Genomic DNA, 22,772 nt, shown 5'->3' with positions numbered 1-22,772 from the left:
TTCTTGCACCTTATATAAAACCAGGCACACTGTCTAGATGTTATTTTAAGTAAGTTTGAATGAGCTTTGGAGACTGTGTCTAATACACATGTTGCCCCATGAAAAAGCAAGCAGTGGAGCCCTACAGAGAGGGTAAGTGCCTTCCACGCAGGAGACCTTGTTTCAATTTCTACCCAATTTACCTCATGCACACTCACCACTTGTCTGTCAGTGGAAGTGCGTGTGTGTTCCTAGATGCTGGTTTTCAGTGGAGCGTCCAGAGTAAAGGAACTAGGAAGAAAGGCCTGGCGTTATACTTCCCAGTAGACAATGGAAAGCTCAGGGACCAGAGTAGGTCCAATTTGCAACCATCACGGGATGGCCCAGGATCAGAGAGCATTTCATTGGGCATGGGTTCCTTAGGGAGGAGCTGATTCTGTAGCAGCTAACAACAACTATATCACTTATCATGCTGTGCTCCAAGTTCAACTTTAAAGAGAAGTAGACGGACAACATGCTCAAATATATGACTTTCAGTATCAGACAAATCTGTGACTTAAAACCCCACTTTGCTACTTCTCAGACTTATAACGAACTCTTTCTCAATCACAGTATGACACACCGAAAATGGGCACAATGACACTACTTAACTCGTGTCATTAATAAACTCCCCTGCTGTAGAGTCCATTACAAAAACCTTATGTGAGGCTTCCGAGGCTGTAAATCTTTATGAGAGCAGAAAGGTTCATCTTTGCCTGGTGGGGCAACTGGTGCTTTTGAACTTCTGAACTTGGATCGGTGATCTAATGCTTACCCATAAGGAAAACCAGAGCTGATTAAGTAAGACAGTGGTTAAAGATCACTTGGCATAGAATATTGGCAAAACTGGTAGGTATGATTATTTTTAGCCTTTTACTCGAAGACTTACCCCATAGTTATTATCTGAATTTAACATTAGGATATGTGGGCTTCAAGCCACACTGAGACCATCGCAGTACAAAGAGAACGGAAGAGCAGAGCAAAAGTGTATCTTAAAAGAAGTCAGAGTGTTGGTTTGAAAGGGCGAATAGTGGGGCCATTTTGTACAGAACTGAACTGTGTGCAGAAAAGTCTGGTGGTGGACAGGAATGAGGCATATATGTTTTATACGTGACGCTGGGGGTGGGGTCAGAGGTTTATGAAGCCGGTGATTCTTTTGTTTTAGGATGTTTTTTCTCTACCCTTCTATTCCGGTTGCACTGCCCTTTCTAGCACTGAAGTTCAAGTTGTATTTCTGAGCTGTTCGCCGGGAGGGAGCAGATGCAGATGAAGTGCACAACTTCTTAGCACAGATGAGTTCATTTCCCCCTTCTATGTTGAGGAAGCTTCGTAGACATTTTTTAATCTTAACAAGAGAGTGTTTCAATAAAAAGACCTAAAATTACCCAAGTCTTCAATATCAAGATTCTCTAGCTGGAAATCTCTGATTCAACTGAAAGTGTATGAATGACCATTCACTACTTTATGACATCAAGGATAATGGACAAACTAGAAAGTCCAATAAATTATATCGAGATACATGAATTTGTGACACTTGTTATCCATAGTCGATTGATTCAGCATTATATATAAAAAACAAACAAAACCTTCATTACTGGCTGTGCCCTGAGGAGAGAAAATTGCCTTTTGTTCAAGGTAACAAGAGAGGAATGTGGGACTCACCATCTGCAAATTACCACCCAGGCCAGTGCCGCCAGGCTGCCAATGAGCACACCACCTAACGTGATGGAGACGAAGGAGGCTTTGGGGAGTCTTCCAGAATCTAGGATACAGAAAGAAGACCAGGATGAGGTCGATACACGTCAGCATAGACTCAAAGGCAGTGAATTTGGTTTTGGTTTTGTACGTGAACCCCTTTACAGGGTTGAAAGGGATTAGACGAGGGAAAGAAAACGTGGATACAAAACGGGGTCGTGGACAACTGGCTCCAAGAACACACCACAAAGGTGTGAAATTCTCTCTTCGGTTACATTTCACTTACCACAGGAGCAGTCTGAAAGTTAAACACAAAACAAGAGAAGGCACGGTTGGGTTCCTTGCCATCCGTAGAGCCCCTCACAGGGAAGCATGGAGATAGCATGGCAGCCATCTGTGTCCAAGCTAAACTGTCATTTACAGATTGGAAAAAGAAATGAAAGAGTGTTCATGAAATCATCAGCCAGCAGAGGGATGAAGAGTGGATGGTGTGCAGAGAGCAAAGAGGCTAGTCCCAGAATCTGGAGGCCAGGATTTACAGTTTCTTAGTAATCCCAGAAAGAAAGGTCTTTAAAAATTTTCATGGTAAGATTGACCTTGAATAGATCATTTCTATTGTCCCTTTGAAGCTCTGAATTTCTATGATTCATTTGATTAGGTGGCAATCTGGGGTTAATATGACTTGGATTTCAAATTCTCCCTGCTCACAATTGTATAATGAACTGTTCTATTTAGATACCAAGTGCCCTTCCCCTAAAAAGAAAAAAAAAAGATTCATTGAATGTGAACAGTAACCATTAAAGGTCAAGTTGTCATAGAGGATGTAATAAAAATCCATTTCTAAATGAACAATTTTAATACTATCAACTGTTTTATGTATATATAAAACTGAAGTCTTAGAACACCAGTATTAGATAATCACATACAGACTGAAGAAAACGCGGTGGGGTTTAGGTTGAGGGAAACTTAAGATAAAAACTTTCATGTGACTGAGTCGCTGGGACTCCCAGTGACCCATTAAGACAGAGTAGGACCGTCTCTAGGGCTTTCTAGACTGTAAATCTTTCTGGGAGCTCAGCTTCGACTTTCTCCAATGAAACACCTGCTAGGTTTCAATGACTGATCTCTCAGTTATAAGCCCACAGCTTACATCAGTGCACCACCAATGATACGTCCATCGTCTCTGTGCAGGATGCAGTGATACTTCCATCGTCTCTGTGCAGGATGCAGTGATACTTCCATTGTCTCTGTGCAGGATGCAGTGATACTTCCATCGTCTCTGTGCAGGATGCAGTGATACTTCCATCGTCTCTGTGTATGAAGCAATGATACTTCCATCATCTCTGTGCAGGATGCAATGATACTTCCATCGTCTCTGTGCAGGGTGCAGTCATACTTCCATCATCTCTGTGCAGGATGCAGTGATACTTCCATCGTCTCTGTGCAGGATACAGTGATACTTCCATCGTCTCTGTGCAGGATGCAGTGATACTTCCATCGTCTCTGTGCAGGGTGCAGTGATACTTCCATCGTCTCTGTGCAGGATACAGTGATACTTCCATCGTCTCTGTGCAGGATGCAGTGATACTTCCATCGTCTCTGTGCAGGGTGCAGTCATACTTCCATCGTCTCTGTGCAGGGTGCAGTCATACTTCCATCATCTCTGTGCAGGATGCAGTGATTCTTCCATCGTCTCTGTGCAGGATGCAGTCATACTTCCATCGTCTCTGTGCAGGATGCAGTGATACTTCCATCGTCTCTGTGGAGGATGCAGTGATACTTCCATCGTCTCTGTGCAGGATGCAGTGATACTTCCATCGTCTCTGTGCAGGATGCAGTGATACTTCCATCGTCTCTGTGCAGGATGCAATGATACTTCCATCGTCTCTGTGCAGGATGCAATCAACTCATAGCACTTTAACTCCCACCTGCAAGGTCATGTAGGGGCTTTGGTGGTGTAGTGGGTTAAGCATTGGGCTGCAACTCAAAGTCCATATATGAAACCCACCATCTGCTCCATATGAGAGGGATGAGGCTGTCTGCTTGCAGAAAGATGTACACTCTCAGGAACTCTCGGGGTCAGTCTACTCTGTTCACAGGGCTGCTGTCAGTAGGAATTGACTCAATGGTCAAGGGTGGGGGTGGTGAGATTCAAATGTTTGCATCTGACCAAACGCATCAGGCTTCCAGTGCTCATGTCTACCTGGCTTCTGGTTTGTTCTGCCTTAGTTTTGTACTTCAAACTCAAAATATTCAAATGGAACTCAATCCCCTCCAATCCAACCTGACTTCTTTCAATGTATCCTTTCTCATTTGGGCGCTACATTGCAGTCAAAATCTATTTAGAAATTTCAAAATCACTCTGAGCCATCCTATTGGCTCACTTATGTACAGAGACCATTGTTATTGCGTTACCTTCACATTCTAAGCACTAGTCACCCTGCACTTACGTTTCTATTCTCTACGTTTTCTAACACGACATTCCATCTTTCCTAAGATTCTCCACCATTATTTCTTCTCACCCCTGCTTAGATAACGCCACTTAGTCTCCTAGATTCTGTTTGAGAATCTCCTGTGGTGGGAAGTCTTCCTTCGTGGCCTGGTTAAGTGCCATTTGTATGTATGTGTTTATGGAACCATTGCTATACAGAGTGTTGGGATGTGACCTCCATGTGATGAAAGGCATGGAGAACAGGCAGTGGGCACTAAAATGGACTTGAGTATACCAGTGATTGTGGAGATGGTGCAGGACCAGACAATCAATGTTTCTTCTGATGTACGTGGCTATAAGTATCGAAGTATCATGTTATCTAAGTATATAAAAGCGATGTGAGTTGGTTTTGACACATGGGAGCCCCTGGGTATCAGAGTAGTACTCCACTCTGCAGAGTTCCCCTCAGCTGTGATCTTTCAGAAGTATATTGTGAGGCAGTTTTCATGAGACGTAACGACCAGTTTTTAGGTTAGTAGGCTAACCGTTTACATAACCCAAGGATTCAGGTCAGTAGTCCACTGCCATTGAGTGATGCTGCAGGACAGATTAAGACTACCCCTCATGTATTTCTGAGGCTGTAATTCTTCTGATTTTGCTGTTAGCAGCCCAACGCATACTCCCGATAGCTTCTGGGATCCTAGTCTGTCTGGAATCGTGGTTGCTAAATAAAAGAATGGAAGCCTGTGATTGCCTTTGCATTTTGTTGTTATTGTCATATTTTACTGAAGCTGGTTTGATCCCTTATCTCACATTGAAACTGGCAAGACTCACGTTTCAGTCCCTGAGTCATTATGTTTGGGAAATGAAGATGCAGCCTCTTTGTAAACTAACCCTCCCACTGCTCTCCTCCTCTTCAATCAAGAGAGGCTGGCCCAACGACCTAGTAGAATGTAACGCTAATTTGAAAGGGATCCACCCGAATGATCAAAGAAAGAACTCAGAGGGGCTTGTAGTTTTAATTTTCACTTTGCATTAAACTCGCTTGGTAAGATTTCTGTTTGCTAGAGATAGAATGATTTATAGTAAGCGACCCTTAGATATCACCAGTTGGGCTCCAGACACATTTCTAAATAGTTCACATATTTAGATACTTTATGTCCCATTTCATCCTTCCACTGGTCCTGTGTGGCAGGTGGGGTTGCTGTCCCCATCAAGACAGGAGGAGCCCTGGTGACACTGTGGTTCAAGGACTTGGTTGCTAACCCAAAGGCTGCAATTCAGATCTCTCAACCATTCCACTGCAGAAATGATGTGACAAATTTGTTTCCATGAAGATTTCAGCCTTAACAACCCTATAAGGTGGTTCAGTTCTGTCTATCCGATGGCAACAGTTGGGTTTTGCTTTGGTTTTGAAATGGGAAAATGGATATTCGGAGGAGATGCATAAATGGCTCAGTACCATAGAGCCAGTACATGGTGATGCGATACCCGAGCATTTTACATTCAACCTTGACCAGCATGCCCAGCGAGGAAGAGAGCACTGATTTTATCAACAGGCACTAGAGCATAGTTAACGTTAAAAGTCTATAGAAATGTGATAGCACTTTTGTTTCTCAGATTGGAATTCCTTTAAGGAGCACACATTCCAATAATTATACATCACTGGTTGTACCAGTTTCACATTCCAATCACTTCCAAATTCCAGCTGCTCATTTTTAAAGGAACGATAAACATGTTATTTTAGGATGAAGTCAAGCTGTACTCTTGCTGTGTTTTTCAAATTCATTAGACAGTGTACTAGGAGCCCCTGTGGAGCGTAATAAAAAGTTCTAACAACAGCAGTTAGAAGCACCACATCAAACACAGAGAGGCAGCCTAAGTAAAGAATGCCAAGTAGCAATCAAACCACAACATAATTTTAAAGTCTCGTTTTAATTTATTTTTGCTAATTGGGAAGCAACTTCATTAAGCACTTCAATCAGCCAATGTTTCTTGAATGCCTTTTAGGTTATGGGCACCATGCGAAGTAGGGGCCAGGGAACCAAAAATATAAGAGAGACTTTGCTCTTGCCCTCATGGTGCTTATTTTCCTGCAAGAAGGACCACGGAAAGATAACTGCACGTGCAAAAATGACTAAACCAAACCAATACCACAGAGCCCATTTCTACCCCTAGTGACTGTACAGCTTCCTAGGATTTCTGAGACAATAACTCTTTTTGGAAGCAGAATGCCTCAGTTTTCCTGAAAAGTGACTTGCTGCTTTGAAACACAATCCAAGGCTTAACCTACTGGCCATCGGGGCTTCTTGAAGAGAATTCAGTGGATTCTTAATGAGAGGGAACTATGTTAAGAATGCATTGTAGTGTACTAACTGCACAGGACTCTCATAAATGATCCCATCTGACCCATGAAAGAAAGTTGTTTGAAATGAAATAGCAGGGAAAATAATTTTGAAAGAAAGGCGGATATGGGGAGGATTAGGGTATGGAGAATGTGCAATTTTTCAAGAACCAAGAAAATAACTGCTATAAATTCAATTGTGTCTCATCAAAATATGAACACTAACCCCCATACCTGTGAAATATAATTCTATTTCGAAATATGTTTTTCTTTGTCATGTTAATATAGTTTAAGGTGTGGATATGCCCCAAACTTACTAACTTCTGAATTATCAAAAAGAGCAGTTTAGCTAGAGAAGCAGGCACAAATAGGGAAGACGGTGACACATGAACACCTTTGAATCTGAAATCAAAAACATTGTGGGAGGACTAGACAGTGGAGAGATTATAAATCATAAATATTCATTTACCATTAATGATTAACCAAGGACTGACCATTTAAAGAAATGTGAGTTTTGGCAGTTTAAATGTGAGATAAAGGGTCAAACAAAAAATATAATTAGCTTATGTAAAATAGGATAAAGACCCCAAACTGATAGAGAACTTTCCACTATAACTGGTGCCCAGAATTCACACACCTAACCTCCTGAAACATGAGAAAATAAGTTTCTGTTCTTCAGAGTCAACTGCTTGAGGCATTTCTATTACAATGGCTCTAGAAAACTTAAGATAAGAACAAAACAGTTAAAAACAATGTGGTCAAATCATGACCCAAACTAGGACTGTGGGTGTGTATAAGATTGGAGATCATGGCTTTGTCTACCATAGAAAAAAAATCATACACAAATGGAACAAGTTACCATGTTCTTGGATAAGCAGATTAAACATTGTGAAAATGCCAATATTACCAAAAATTCTTTATAACCCCCAGGCAATTTCAATTCAAATCCCACCACAAGTTTCCAAAAAAATGGAAAAATTCATCACCAATTTTACATAGAAAGGAAGGAAGCCCAGAGTAAATAAAGCATTATTAAAAGATAAAAATAAAGCAGGGTGCCTTTCAAGCCCAGACCTTAAAACCTACTATAAATAGCTATGATAATCTGATGCTGGTCTGATACTGGTATACTTATAATGGTATAAGGATAGACATGAAAACCAATGGATTTGAATTGAGAACCTAGAAATACAACGAAGTACCCATAGACACCCGATTTTTGATAAAGGCTTAACACATATTAAGTGGACAATAGATAATCTTTTCACCAGATGGTGCTGGAAAAACTAGACCTTCACCTGCAAAATAATGAAACAGGACCAACACCTCACACCATGCAGAAAAATGAACTTACGGATCAAAGACCTAAATATAAACCACACAATTATTAAGACCTTCAATGAAAAAACAGGGATAAAATTAAGGACCGACTATAAGGGATAGACACATAATGAAAAATATCCATACCATAGAAAACAAAATAAAGAACTGGGACATACTAAAGATATGACACTATGCACATTAAAAGAATTTATCAAAAGATTCAACAGAGAACCCATACATTGGGGGGAAAAGTCAGCAATAATACATCAGCTAAAGGGTTGATCTCCAAAATCTATGGAAAGCTACACCATAACAAGAAAAAGAAAAATAATCCAATTTTTAAAATGGGCACAAGACACAAATAAGCAACTTACCAAAGGCAACATCTAGGCAGTCAGCAACCATATGAAGAAATGTTCGAGATCAATAGCAGTAAGAAAAATGTAAATTAAAACATAACATCACCTCACAACAACATTAATGGCAAAATTCAATAAAAATAATTCAAGGAAATAATAAAGGCTGGGGAGGATTTGAAGAGAGGAATGTTTTTTATGTTGCTGGCAGGACTGTAGAATTGTACAATCACTGTGGAAAGCAGCATGGCACATTCTTAAACAAATGCAAATACAAGAACCCTACGATCCATAAATCTCTCTGCTGGGTTAATGAAAACAGACATATGCACACCCAAAACCATGAAAACCACCCAAAATCCCAATTATAGAGGAATGGATAAACAAGTTCTGGAATATTCATACTATGGAATATAACACATCAATATAAAATGATGACAACTCTCTTAAACACTGCAAGATAAAGCTACAGAGCATTATACTGAGAAAACTTACTTAATTTTACAAAGATAAATATTTACTTATACCATGTCATAAGGAAAAACAAAGAAGAAGAAACATGGTTTATACACCAATAGACAAAACTTCATGAGTATGAGGAGGCCAGGGATGCAGTGGAAACAGGAAAAGGGGTGGGTTGGGTTTTTGAGGGAGGAGGCATGAGGTGGAGGTGGGGGTTAGGGGGAAAAATGAACCACATATATGGAGGGTTTAACAAGATATTATTGTTAATTTCATTTCTTGAGCTGGACTGTATATATATATATATGTAATATATTTCCTTAAAAATTATCCTCCCCTGATTTCTTATTCCTTAAACCTAAATAGATGTCTGAATAGCTTGATAACAAAGAAAGAAAGGCATTTAAGACCCCAGATGCTATATCTTTTGATAGCTGGGAACCATCAACTTTCTTCACCACATTTGCTTATGCACACATTTGTCTTCAGTGATCATATTGGGAAGGTGGGCACACACTGATACAAGTTTTTGTTCTTTGATGTCTGATACATGGTCCCTTCTATACCTCGTGGTCACACAGGCTGGTATGCTTCTTCCATGTGGGCTTTGATGCTTCTGTGCTAGATGGCTGCTTGTTTATTGGCAAGCCTTTAAGATCCCCGACGCTATCTATATCCCCAGATGCTATATCTTTTGATAGCCAGGCACCATCAGCTTTCTTCACCACATTTGCTTATGCACACATTTGTCTTCAGTGATCGTGTCAGGAAGGTGTACAAAATGGAATGCCAATTTAATAGAACAACGTGTTCTTGCATTGAGTAAGTACTTGAGTGGAGGTCCAATGTCCATCTTCTTCCTTAATACTAAACCTGTAAGCACATAGATCTATTTCCCACCATCCTATACAAATATATCTACATATGTGCATGCCTGTATTTGGACCTCTATAAATTCCCTTTGTCTCCTAGTTCTTTCCTCTATTTCCTTTTACTTTCCTCTTGTCCCACTATCATGCTCAGCCTTCACTTGGGTTTCAGTAATTCCTCTCAGTTACATTGCCCTTGCTGAATCCCAAGAGGTCTCTCACATCCACCTTTTCACTAATTTTGGATCACTTGTTGCTCCCCTGTCCTTGGGTTGGTCAACACCACCTCCTTAACCCCTGCCTCCCCCTCTCCCATGTCCCCCTGGAACCATCAGTCCCATTGTTTTCTCCTCCAGACTGTTCATCCACCCTATTTATCTAGATAGTGCTGTAGAGATAATAATATGCACCAAAAAAGAAGGCATAGCAAGACAAAGCAATGAATGAGAATACAGTGATGACAACAAAAGAGATAACCAATGACACATAAAATAATAAATTAATAAAAAGAAAAAGGAAAAATTTGAAAAAGAAAGATAAACCTGTAAATAGATCAAGGTCAGAATTTTGAACTCTAGGCGTGCACTTCCAGTCAAGTCCAGTAGGGTGCCATGCTCTGGCCCCAGAGTCTTTGCACTCCCTTGGGAAACAAGCAGCCATCTAGCTCAGAAGCAACAAAGCCCACATGGAAGAAGCACACCAGTCTGTGTGACCACGAGGTGGCGAAGGGATCAGGTATGAGGCATCAAAGAACAAAAAGTCATATAATTGTAAATGAGGGTGAGTGCAGAGTGGTGACCAAAGCCCATCTGTAGGCAACTGGACACCCCCTTACTGAAGGATTGCAGGGAGAAGATGAGCCAGTCAGGGTGCAGGGTAGCAACAATGAAACATACAACTTTCCTCTAGTTCTTAAATGCTTCCTCCCCACACTATCATGATCCCAATTCTACCTTACAAATCTAGATAGACCAGAAGAAGTACACTGGTGCAGATAGGAACTGGAAACACAGGGAATCCAGGACAGATGACCCCTTCAGGACCAGTGGTGAGAGTAGCAATACCTGCAGGGTGGAGGGAAGCTGGGGTAGAAAGAGGGCACCGATTATAAGGATTTACATATAACCTTCTCCCTGGGGGATGGACAACAGAAAAGTGGGTGAAGGGAGATGTCTGACAGTGTAGGATATGACAAAATAATAATAATTTATGAATTAGGAAGGGTTCATGAGGGAGGGAGTAATAGGAAGGGAGGGGGGAAATGAGGAGCTGATATCAAGGACTCAAGTAGAACACATATATTTTGAGAATGATGATGGCAATAAATGTACAAATGTGCTTGACACAAGGGATGGGTGGATGGATTGTGATAAGAATTGTACGAGCCCCCAATAAAATAATTTAAAAAAACACTCAGCAAAAAGAAGTGTGTAACACATTATCAACACGACTCTTGCTGAGAAAAAAGACAGGGGCCCCATGAAGTGAAAGGGATCTGCTTTTACTTGGATTAAGCATGGATCCAGCAAGAAGATTTGCCAAGGTAAGCTCCTGGGAAAAAATGGCATGAGTGGTTTACAGTTTTAAACAAGTATACCAATTAGTAAATGTATAGGATTATGGATGTGAAACAGATTTCACAGGGACATTCATCAATATGCATTCGGGTGGAGTTATGATTCTTAACAAGATATGGCTCTTTATATTTCTTGGTTCCAAATGTCTACTTCTTTGGTCTGGTGATGTCTTTATGGTGACTTTTGGTTCATTGAACAAAGTCCTTCTGTTCCATGTGACATGAGGTTGGGCATGTCTTTGTGAACTTGTTTGCCTGGCCAGGTTTAGTGAAAACTGATACTCATTTGGTGTAAAGGGATATTTTTCTGTGAGGAAAGGGTTCAACAGAGACAGGGTATCAGAAAGGAAAATGAAGAATAATTATAGACAAAAATTGAGGCATTCCAAAATCAAAAAAAGAAAGAAAATAAGAAAAAAGACTAGGAGACGTAAGATTAAAATGGACTTGGGATCTTTAATGACAAACAAGTTAATCTCAAACAAAAACAAAATATTTGGACTTTATTCTCAAGGCAAAATGAATGATAAATTCTGAGCCTCAGTTTCCTCACCAGTAAAACGTGGACAATACTACTAATCTCAGAAGTTACTGTTACTATTAAAAGACACTAAGTAGGTATGTCTCATATCCCCTGCACAGAAATGACTCAGAATCCAGTGGCCGACCACATCATCTTTCCAGATCCTTGTTCCTACACAGCATCCTGTCTTAAAGTCAGTAAATATTGGTACCTTATTGCTTGGAAGAATTCACACTTTGAGACGTAAGCAACAAAGTTTTATTTAATAGTTAATAATTTAGCAAATATTATAAAAATAAGAGGCTTACTAGGGAGTAGCAAAGGAGAAGAGAAAGATGCTGATATGGAAATATAAAAACACCAAACAAAACCTTTTCCTCCTCCATAGTTTATCCAGGGCTGACCTTGACCTTCGCTTTCAACCAGTCTCCTTTTTCTTTTCACTGTGTACATAGACCCTGAAGTTCATTTTGTCCTTTTGTTGACTGAGCACAATGATTTTTTTGTTAACAAATTAGTAAATACTACACCCAATGCCAGAACGAGTGAGTCAAAGAAACAATGTTCACTCCCGATTGCTGGCTGCCCATCCGACTGTGCAGGAGCTTATCATTTACTCAGGTTAGAGGACTGAGGACGTACTGGATGCGGTGCGTGCTGTTGAGAGACGCCTTGTCTTTCATTAGGAATATGCACGGACTAAATGAAGCACAACAATTAAACGCATGCAATCGAGGGGGTGGGTTACAGAAATGTAATTATTTCAAGACCTTCATTACAAAAAAATAAAAGAGAAGAATCTTAATTGCACATGAAGTTCGTGTGGTATGTTTATAAGACGGAGTGAAGGCTGTAAATGGAGCTCCAGCTTTGCTGTGTCATTAGTAGTAGAGCCTTAGAGAAGTAATTTAATCTTCCAGACTTGTAGCGTCCCAGTATTCAAAGTGATGATTAAAAATCATTGATAAAGGTCTGACATGAGAGATGAGGAGGGATGAGAGATGGTGATGGTAGATGCCTGGGACACGGGCATGTGGATGGGTGCCCGCTATGATTATTATTCTCATCAGATCTTTGAGTTGGAGATGTTGTCTAAGGGAATATCTATCATATTCAACTAAAGATTGATAATTTAGGAAGGCAACACTCAGGAGAGAAGAAGAGAGGGAGGTCAATTGTCTAGTCAATCAGGTCAACCCACTCGACCTTGGTAATCAGTGTAATGTTGAATCGCCAGGCATCTATTCTAATGATAATAATAGTGATAAGTTTAAGGCAATTGAGGTCATAAATGTAATACTTGAAAGTCTGTTTTTAACCTGTGTACGTCGGAAGAATTCACGGGAGAGTAATAATAGAGCTCCCAGACCGAGAAAACATCTTTAGCAATGACACATCAGACAAAGGCCTTATTAAAATCTAGCTTACAAGGAAGAAAAACACTAACTGCCCACGGAGGAGGTGGGCAGAGGACTTGAACAGAAGTTTCACAAGGGCAGAAATCCAAATGGCCAATAAGCATATGAGAAAATGCTCCCAATCATTAGTCATAACATAAATGCAAATTAAAACAGCTACGAGATACCATCTAATACCCTCAAAGATAGCTCAATTAAAAAAAATCAGAAAGCAGCAAGTGTTGGAGGGTCTGTGGGGAGATAGGAACTCTCACCCACTGTTGGTGGACCTGTATGTATACAGCCATTATGGAAATCGATTTGGCGATCTCTAAAACAGATGAAAACTGAGCTACCATACAACTCAGCAACCCCCCTACTTGGCATATACTGAGAAGAAGTATGAAACAAACCATGGCCAGACATCTGTTTCAATGTTAATTGCAGCGCAGTTCACAATCACAAGGAGTTGGAAACAGCCCAAATTTCTATCAACGGATGAATAGATTAAAAACTGGCACATACACACAATGGAGTACTATGCATTCCTACAAAACAGTGATGAACATAAGAATTGGAGGAAATTATGTTAATTGAAGTAAACCAAGTACAAAAGGTCAAGCAAAACATGAATCCGCTGAGCTGATGTAAGCTTAAAATGCAGAAGGGGCATAGGGGAACAGCTACAATATATATATACATTCCTACGGTAAAGTCCAGTTACTATAGCAGAGGCCAGATCCCATCCGGAGATACACATAGCAGTCAACTAAAAAGGAAGGGAAAAAAGAGAGAGAGAAGAGAGAAGAGAGAGAGAGAGAGAGAGAGAGAGAGAGAGAGAGAGAGAGAGAGAGAGAGAAGACATGGGGGATGGTATTGTTTATATTTCCTTTGGAGAGGGAGAGAGGGACCAGACTTCAACCTGGTGCACCAAAGACATGAATATAACACACCAGTATGAAGCAGAGAACCAATAGAGAGGTCTGTGGGGTTGTCCCCAATTCCAACTACATGGACCACCCCCCTTCCTCCAAGAATACACTTCAAAGGGCAGTACTGAAACTACATTTTGGGGAGAGGAGTGCATCTGATCAAAGCACACAAGAGCAAATAAAGAGGGAAGGAGAGAGAATGGAGCACATCCTGGCCCACTGAGCCCCAAGGACAATATTCCTGCTCAGAACATCCAATGCACACAGAGAACCACAGGGCCGGCCACACCATGAAACACAGACAGGTCGTCCCTTACTGACCCAAAGTGCTATGGGGGACAACACTGGAGACAAACTGGGAATTGTGCCTGCTCTGATCCCATCGCAGTGGGGGAAACACTGAGGGTGTGCAACAGAGCAGAAATGGGAGCAAAGCAATGAAGTCCCCAGGGAGTACCAAAAATAGACTTTGGGTCCAGGATGTGGCACCCCATCACACTCGACTGGAAAGCAGTCCAGTCAACAAACACACCTGGAACTATTTATAGTATTTTCTCTGTTGTTATTTTGTCTTTTGTTGTTCTGTTTTGCTTTGTCTTCCTTATGTGTTTGTTATTGTCTCCACATGTCTATCTAGATAAGACAGGTAGGGCACACAGTCCACAGAAGAAAACAACGGGATCAACGACAGTTCCAGGGCACAGGAGGACAGGGTAGAACTGTCCCTGTGTGTTTCTGAGGCTGTAACTCTTTATGGGAATAGAAAGCCTTATCTTTCTCTTACAGAGCGGCTGGCAGTTTCAAAACGCTGACCTGCGATTCGCAGCCCAATGCCTAACCACGAAGCCACCAGGAATCTTATAGAAGCACAGAGTGCTTAATAAATATCTCTGCAGGAAGGGTAGGAGTTAGAGACATGGAGGAAATGGAAAGGAGAATATAATAAGCAAAGATGTAGCAGTGAAAACATATGTTTTAATCTAAGAAATAAATTTGGCTTTAGGGATTTTCAAAGAAATCTTTGAGATGTGAAATTGGAGTGATTTATGTAGATAATTATTCTTGGGGCCAAATTCTGAAAATTAGTTTATATAATTTGTAGTCTTGTATAAAGGCTTTTGAGATAGTTGTATTTCCAAACATAATACATTATGAACCACAGTTCCTTTTACCACAATATTAAAACAAATAAACCAAAGAGTGCAGATTCACGTGTGGCCTTTATCTCTAGGAATTTCTCATGGATGCCAGTCTCCTCTCCTTTTCCTTAAGCTTGAGAATGATCAGAGGAGAGGAGCTCATTGGTCTAGATGTCAGTAGCTAAATGAATGGTTTTACCAGAAAATGCACACAACACAGTTGTCCTTTTACAAGAGATGAATTTGCCAACAGAGGGAGCATAATTATTACTGTGATTCCAAAGCAGTGTAACTTTTCCCATTATTACCTTGAGTCTCACGGAACTAGGTCCATAATTTTAAATCATAGACACAAATAGCTTGTCATGGCAGGAGAATGGAACTGAAAGATGGGGCAAAACAACTCATTAAGGAGACTTCATCATTTCTACCTCTTGGAATTGACACCCACATTTGACTTCCTCTCATGAACTCATTCAAGCTAGAATTAGGTTGGGATTTAAAAATGAACCAAATAAGAGTCATTTAATTTCACAAAGTAATTCATTTACTTCTGTTCAAAATATGAAGATATTTTTAAATACATGAAAGATACATAATTTTTTATGAGATTAGAGTTTAATATTCTGAGAAACCTTTTATTGATGAGTCCTGAGCAAATATTTTTGAGAAGACAGAAAGGTATATTTTGATAATAAAAACGGAAATTTTTTCTTCCCTAGAGATCCTTAAAGCTATCAACAGGGTGAACAGATATTATAAAGATACAGAAAACATTCTACTGTCAAAGAAGGAAGATTTCTGAAGCTATGATAGCAGCAAAGTTAGAATGTTAACATCCTAATTGTTTCACCATGATAGATTTTAGAAATTAGCTTTGTTGACTTTCTAACAATAAGCACAGAGAGCAGTCATGCATTTCATTCTGTAAATTTTATAGCATTGTCACCTGCTACTTGTCAATTTACATTTTAATAGATATTTCAGACATTTAAAACAAATTACCCGAATGAATGCACAAGGTGCAATTGTCTTTAGTTTTCCATAACCAATGGTGCTCTAGTTTCAAATAAAGATAGGATAACCTTTTAAATATAGAAAAATAGTAAATACAACTGGATACTGGTTGAACAATAGGTTTGAGAAAGAAGACAGACAATAAAAATAGTGTTAAATGAGAGAGAGGTGAGAAGACTAGGGCCAGAAGTAACGTAAGGAAAGTGATCATTACACTAGAAGGAGTATGATGAGAAAATTAGAAGTGGACATTTCAAAATTGAAGGGATAGAGAAGCGAATGTAGAATGAACTATAAAGGCAAGTCAGAAGAAATTAGGAAAACCATCAGCTGTTAGATTGAGCAACAGCGTCAATAATGGGTTCAAAAGAAGAGTGAAGGAAGTCAAAGGCTCAAGGACACTATCTCTACACCCACAAGGAAGACCAGTTATTACAACTATTATTCCAATTTATGTGCCAACCATACTAGCCAGCCTTGAAGAAATTGAAGAATACTTCCCATATGTCCCATCTAAAACTTATCAAATATGCAATCAATATATTGATAAAACACTAGAAAAAGGAAGAAAGAACAGTAATTAGAAAATAAGGCCTTGCTGATAGAAACAAAGCTGGGATCACATTATAGAAATTTGCAATATTAAAGATTCTTGCAAATACTCTTTTCAACACTATTAGTGTTGCTTGTACAGGTGGATGTCACCAGATGGAAGATACAGGTAACAAATACACTATATTTGTAGGATGATATAATGGAAATACCCAATATTATCAACCATATCAAGGCCAGGGACTGACAAGAACCATCAAGTGCTCATATGTAAGTTAAGGTTGAAGTTGAAGAAAATGAAAATAAATCCATGAGAGGCAAATACAGCCTTGAGTATATACCACCTGATAGAGAACATCTCAAAAACAGATTGGACACGTTGAACACTATTGACAGAAGACCTGAGAAACTGTGAGATAATATCAAGAACATCATATATGAAAAAATTATAAAGTTCACAAAAAGAAAAGATAAATGTGGATGTCAGAAGAGATTCTTGGATTTACTCTTGAATATGGAGTCACTAAATGCAAATTGAGGAAATGACTAATTAAAAGAACTGAAAAGAAAAATTTAAAGACAGCTTGGGAAGAAAATGTCAAACATTATAATGAGACATGCAAAGACCTGCAATTAGAAAACTAAAGAAATGAACACATGAACACAATCAGTTTATCTTAATCTGAAAGAACTGAAAAAAATTTTGAAACCTCTAGTTGTGATAGTTGAAAGATTCTGTGGGAAAAATATTGAATGATACAGGAAGCAGCAAAATAAGATGGAAGAAAGAAGCAGAAGAAGAGATAGAGTGATTGTACCAAAAGAAATTGGTGACCTTCTCACCATCCATGCTACAGCATAAGAACAAGACCAACGATACTGTAGGGAGAAGCCCAAGTTGCACTGAAGAGATCACCAAACCAAAGACTCCAGGAATTGTTGCAGTACGAATTGAAATATATAAAAAAACGGATGAGCACTGGAATCACTCACCACAAAATTTAGAAGAGTTTCCTGGCCAACCTACTGGGAGATATCTATACTTAAACACATTTTCAGGAAAGATGATCACATAGGATGCCGTCAATATCATTATTCTCAAACCATTTCATATATAGTTGGGAACCATCATAAATATCATATGCAAGTAAACTTCTGCTGTAGATAATTTTTAAAAGGTTACAACTGTACATGGACAGGAAGCTTCTAGAAATTCAAGCTGGATGGAAATACAACTCATTAAAAAAGCAATTTAGTTAGGGAAGTTTATGATATGTGAGTAGTATATCAAGAAAATTACTAAAGAAAAGAAAGAAACCAAACCTGACCCATGGTTACCATGGGTGAAGGAGGAAGAATATTTGCTTAGGGGGCATTGGGTTTATATAAATGGCGGTGGACTAATTTGGAAAAGGATATCAATTATGGCTGTACAACACAAAGAGTACAATCAATGGCAATGAATTATATATTAAGAAGTTGTTGAATTGTAGAATGTTTTGTTGTGTGTATTTTTGCCAAAAATTAAAAAAAGATACATGCATATAATTGAGTACATGGAAGAAGAAAATATTCTAAAATTGATTGTTGTAATGAGTGTACAACACTTCTTGATATGATTGAACAATTGAATGGTATTATATGTGGCTGAAGTGCCAATACAACTGCTTAAAATATAGTAAAATTTTAAAAAATTAAGCCAAATTCAAGAGGATGTGCCATTAGGTCTTGGCTGAAAATAGAGAATCGAGATGAATAAGAAATTTAGAAGTCTTCATTGTGCTCCTTTAGAATCTGGATATATACCAAGAAGGAGTCTAAATAAAAGAAAATATTTGCTTGTTTAAAATCAAGAAATGAGTTATATCCTCTTATCATACTTATTCAATCTGTATGTTGAGCAAATAATCAGAGAAGCTGGTTTACATAAAACAAGAATTCAACATCAGGATGACATGGGAGAGGGGGAGGTGAGGCAAAGGAAGAGGGGTACCAACATACCCAGGGACAAAGGAACTACAAGTGATCTAAAATTGGTGGTGTAGAGGGCATAGGATGCCTGGTGGGGCTTGATCAAAGGCAATGTAGCTGAGAGGAATTACTGAAACCTGAATGAAGGCCGAACATGATAGTGGGACAAGAGGAAAGTAAAAGGAAATAGAGGAAAGAACTAGGAGGCAAAGGAATTTTACAGAGGTCTTAATACAGTCATGTACATATATAAATATATTTATACATAATGATAGGGAAATGGTTCTATGTACATATGTTAAATATTAAGGTGGCAGATGGGCATTGGGCTCCTATTCAAGTATGCCCTCAATGCAAGAACACTTTGTTCTAATAAACCAGCATTCTGTGATGTTCATCTTCCTGACATGATTGCTGAAAACAAAATGGGTGCATAAGCAAATGTGGTAAGGAAAGCTGATGATTCCTGGCTAGCAAAAGATATAGCATCTGGGATCTTAAAGGCTTGAAGATAAACAAGAGACCATCTAGCCAGAGAAGCAACAAAGCCCACATGGAAGAAACACACCAGCCTGTGTGATCAGGAGGTATCAATGGGATCAGGTATCAGGCATCAAAGACCCAGAACACAAAATCATATCAATGTGAATGGGGTGGGCGGAGTGGAGACCCAAAGCCCATCTGTAGACAGTTGGACGTCCCCTTACAGAAGGGTCACAAGGAAGAGACGAGCCAATCAGGGTGCACTGTAGCACTGATGAAACATACAACTTTTCTCTAGTTCTTTAATGCTCACCCCCCCCCCACACACACACTATCATTACCCAAATTCTACTTACAAATCCAGCTAGACCAGAGATTGTACACTGGTACAGATAACAGTTGGAAACACAGGGAATCCAGGAGAGAAAACTCCCTCAGGACAAGTAAGGAGAGTAGTGATACCAAGAGGGTAAGGGAAGGGGGAGGGGAGTAGACAAGAGGAACCTATCACGATGTCCAACATATAGCCTCCTCCCAAGGGGATGGACAACAGAAAAGTGGCTGAAGAGACAGTGGTTGGTGGTAGACGTGAAAAAATATTATAAATTACCAAGGGTTCATGGGAGAGGGGGGAATTATGTTGATACCAAGTGCTCAAGTAGAAAGAAAATGTTTTGAAAATGATGATGGCAACATATGTACAAATGTGCTTGACACAATGGATGGATGGGTGGATTGTGATAAGAGCTGTAAGGGCCCGCAATAAAATGACTAAAACAATGAATAAAATATTCTAAAACTGATTGTGGTGATGATTGTGCAGCTTTTCTTGATGTGATCTAACTATGGAATTGTATGGTATGTGAATTATATGCCAATAAAACTGTTGAAAAAATAATAAAAAAAAAGAATTTACAGATTAAAAAAAAACCATTCCAAGAGAAGTAGATGACACACTCTTGCATACTGAAAGTGAGGAAGATGAAACACTTGCTGTGCCTTTAATATGGATTGTGCCTTTAATATGGATTGCAACTCAATGTAAAGAAAATAACAACCCTCACAACTGGACCAACAACGAAGTTACTGATGAACAGGGAAAGGTTCGAGGTTACATTTTACTTGGATGCACATGCACAAGCATGACAGTAGTGGTCAAGAAACCAAACAACACACCACATTGGGTAGTCTGCACAACAACTCTTTAAAGTGTTAAAGAGCAAGGATATCACTTTGAGGATTAAAGTGAGTATGATCCAAGCCATGATATTTTTAATCACCTCAAATGCATTTGAAAGTAGGACAATAAATAAAGAAGAGTTCAAGAGAACTGATGCATTGAAATATGGGTGTGAAAAGATGGGGCTTTCTACTCCTGTAACAAGTTACAGTCTTGGGAACCCAGTCCTAGAGGGTCACTATGAGTTGGCATTGGTTCAATGGCTCTGAGTTGGATATTTTGGTTGACTTAAAAGAGTAATATTGAAAATACCACGGACTGCCATAAGAAAACTCAAATCTGTCTTGGAAGAAGTACAGCCAGAAGGCTCCTTAAAGGCATGTAAGAACATACTTGGGACATGTTATCAAGAAAGACCAGTTCTTGGGAAAGGACCTCATGCTTGAGAAGTACAGGGTTGGTGCAAAGGTGGAAGACTGTGCTACTAAATGGCTTGACATAATGGCTGCAGCAGTGAGCTCCAGCTTCCCATCACGTGTCAGGATGGCTCAGCACCAGGCAGGGGTTTGTTTAGCAGTACATAGTGTTACTATGAGCTGAAACCCACTTTACTGCACTTAACAACACAAAAACAACAAGACACAGAAGGAGAAAAAACAATGTGGAACAAAATTCAAAAAGATAAAAAATCAAGACTTACAGGTCTGATAGCAACAGTTAGGACCCCTGAGGTTGTGACCATTAGACATTCTTCACGATTTGAACTGAACTGTCCCCAGGGATCAAATTTCTGACAAATAATTGACTAGCCTACAAAATGAGTAATAACACCAGGCAGAAAGAATTCCTGTGTACAATCAGCCATGGAAGTCTCAAAGGGTAATATTTGGCCAATACCAACCTTCGGGTGACAGGAAGGGGCAGAAAAGGTGGAATGGAAAAGAAAATCCAGGCAAGAGTAGGCAGAATGTTGTTATATTGAACGGATTGCAAGCAATGTCACAAAACAAAATGTGTATACATTGTTGAATGGAAAACGAATTTTCTTTGTAATCTTTTACTCAAACTTCAATAAAAAGTTTTATTTTGCTTTTGCTTGTTCACATTGGGGTTTATTTCAGAGGGGTTATATCACTGGGGGTCACCCTCATGAAGATGTGGTCCATGTTTTTCTGTTTTATGGTGTATGGATCCAGGATTTCCCATAGGGACAGCAAGTAGAATAAGGGGGTTTCGGTGTATATGTGTGTGGTTGTGGTTGTGGTGGTGATGGGGAGGGCGGCAGAGAGTGGTGGTGATGGGGGGTGGTCAAGGAGTCCAGGAAGAAAAAGAATGTTTGGAAACTGGTGTGGTAGCGATTGTACTATACTGCTTGACATGACTGAACTATGGCATGATATGGTTTAGATATTAACTCTCAATTAGTAATACAATTTTTATACAGAAAGGAGGGAGGAAACTGGTGTGGTAGCGATTGTACTATACTGCTTGACATGACTGAACTATGGAATGATATGGTTTAGATATTAACTCTCAATTAGTAATACAATTTTTATACAGAAAAGAGGGAGGGAAGGAAGGAGAAATTCTATGGAGTCAAGTAAATGGCAGTTGATTCAGATATGTTAAGGTAATAGAGATGCTGCAGTAGTGGGCTATGTTTGTGCTTTGTCTGTTCACCAGGAGTCGGAGCCACTCGACGACCGCTAACAGCACAGTTGGGTTCAGGGCAGCTTGGTCCCTTGGATCAGTGACTCTCAACTGGGGACACATCCAGATGTCATGGTGAAAGTATTCATACAGATATTTAGACATGAGAAGTAGGAATTTAGGATCCAGTGAATTGAGTGATAGCCTTAGCTCTCTTTTACTAGCATGGGATCCGCTTCCAAGGGCTAGGTCTTCCTCTGAGTTTTTCATTACAAGAGCACAAAATAAATGGTCCTACTTTTATCCTAGAACTGTTCAAGTAAGCAATAAAATTTTATATAAATTTATATGTCCTGGATTACTGTTCAGGGTCTTTCTGTTATTAATAATTCATTCTAGGCCTTGATAATATCTCCATTCTACTTCAAAGAAGAATTGTATGGGTCAAGATAAACACCCTACGGGGAAGCACTGCAATGAAGGCAAAGCACTAGGATCATACATATTTTGAATAAAATGCCTTTGGCTTGGTTTTGCTTATAGCTAAAGCAAATGATTGAGCAAGTCTGCACTAAAAGAGCAGGTTTATAAAATCAAAATCATTTAAACACAGGAACATATGTGAAAGTTAATTAACAAATAAGGTTCTGTAAGCAAGGAGAAATTTTAAGAATAATAAGTAATATTATTTTTAACATACTTTTTATTACCCATTCATTAATATACATTTTGTTAATAATAAAACCAACAATTTTATTATTTATTGATAAGTTATCATTTAATTGTTAATTAAATTAATAACAATAAAATTATTATTCACATACTTTAAATTATTCAATTAAACATCACGTTGG

At 39.2% G+C, this 22,772-nt stretch overlaps 1 protein-coding gene across 1 annotated transcript in view; it reads right to left on the bottom strand.

The window, feature by feature from the left end:
- Positions 1–1,676: 1,676 nt before the first annotated feature.
- TPO (thyroid peroxidase) overlaps positions 1,677–22,772 on the bottom strand; it is a 235,949-nt gene continuing 214,853 nt past the window's right edge. The window contains exon 14 of the mRNA XM_075557175.1: positions 1,677–1,780. Coding sequence (XP_075413290.1) covers positions 1,677–1,780 — 104 coding nt within the window. The remainder of the gene's footprint in view (positions 1,781–22,772) is intronic.

Source organism: Tenrec ecaudatus, chromosome 8, assembly GCF_050624435.1.
Source record: "Tenrec ecaudatus isolate mTenEca1 chromosome 8, mTenEca1.hap1, whole genome shotgun sequence".
Taxonomy (NCBI): Eukaryota; Metazoa; Chordata; class Mammalia; order Afrosoricida; family Tenrecidae; genus Tenrec; species Tenrec ecaudatus.
Note: the sequence above shows the minus strand (reverse complement) of the source record. Positions and strands in the feature narration are given on the sequence as shown.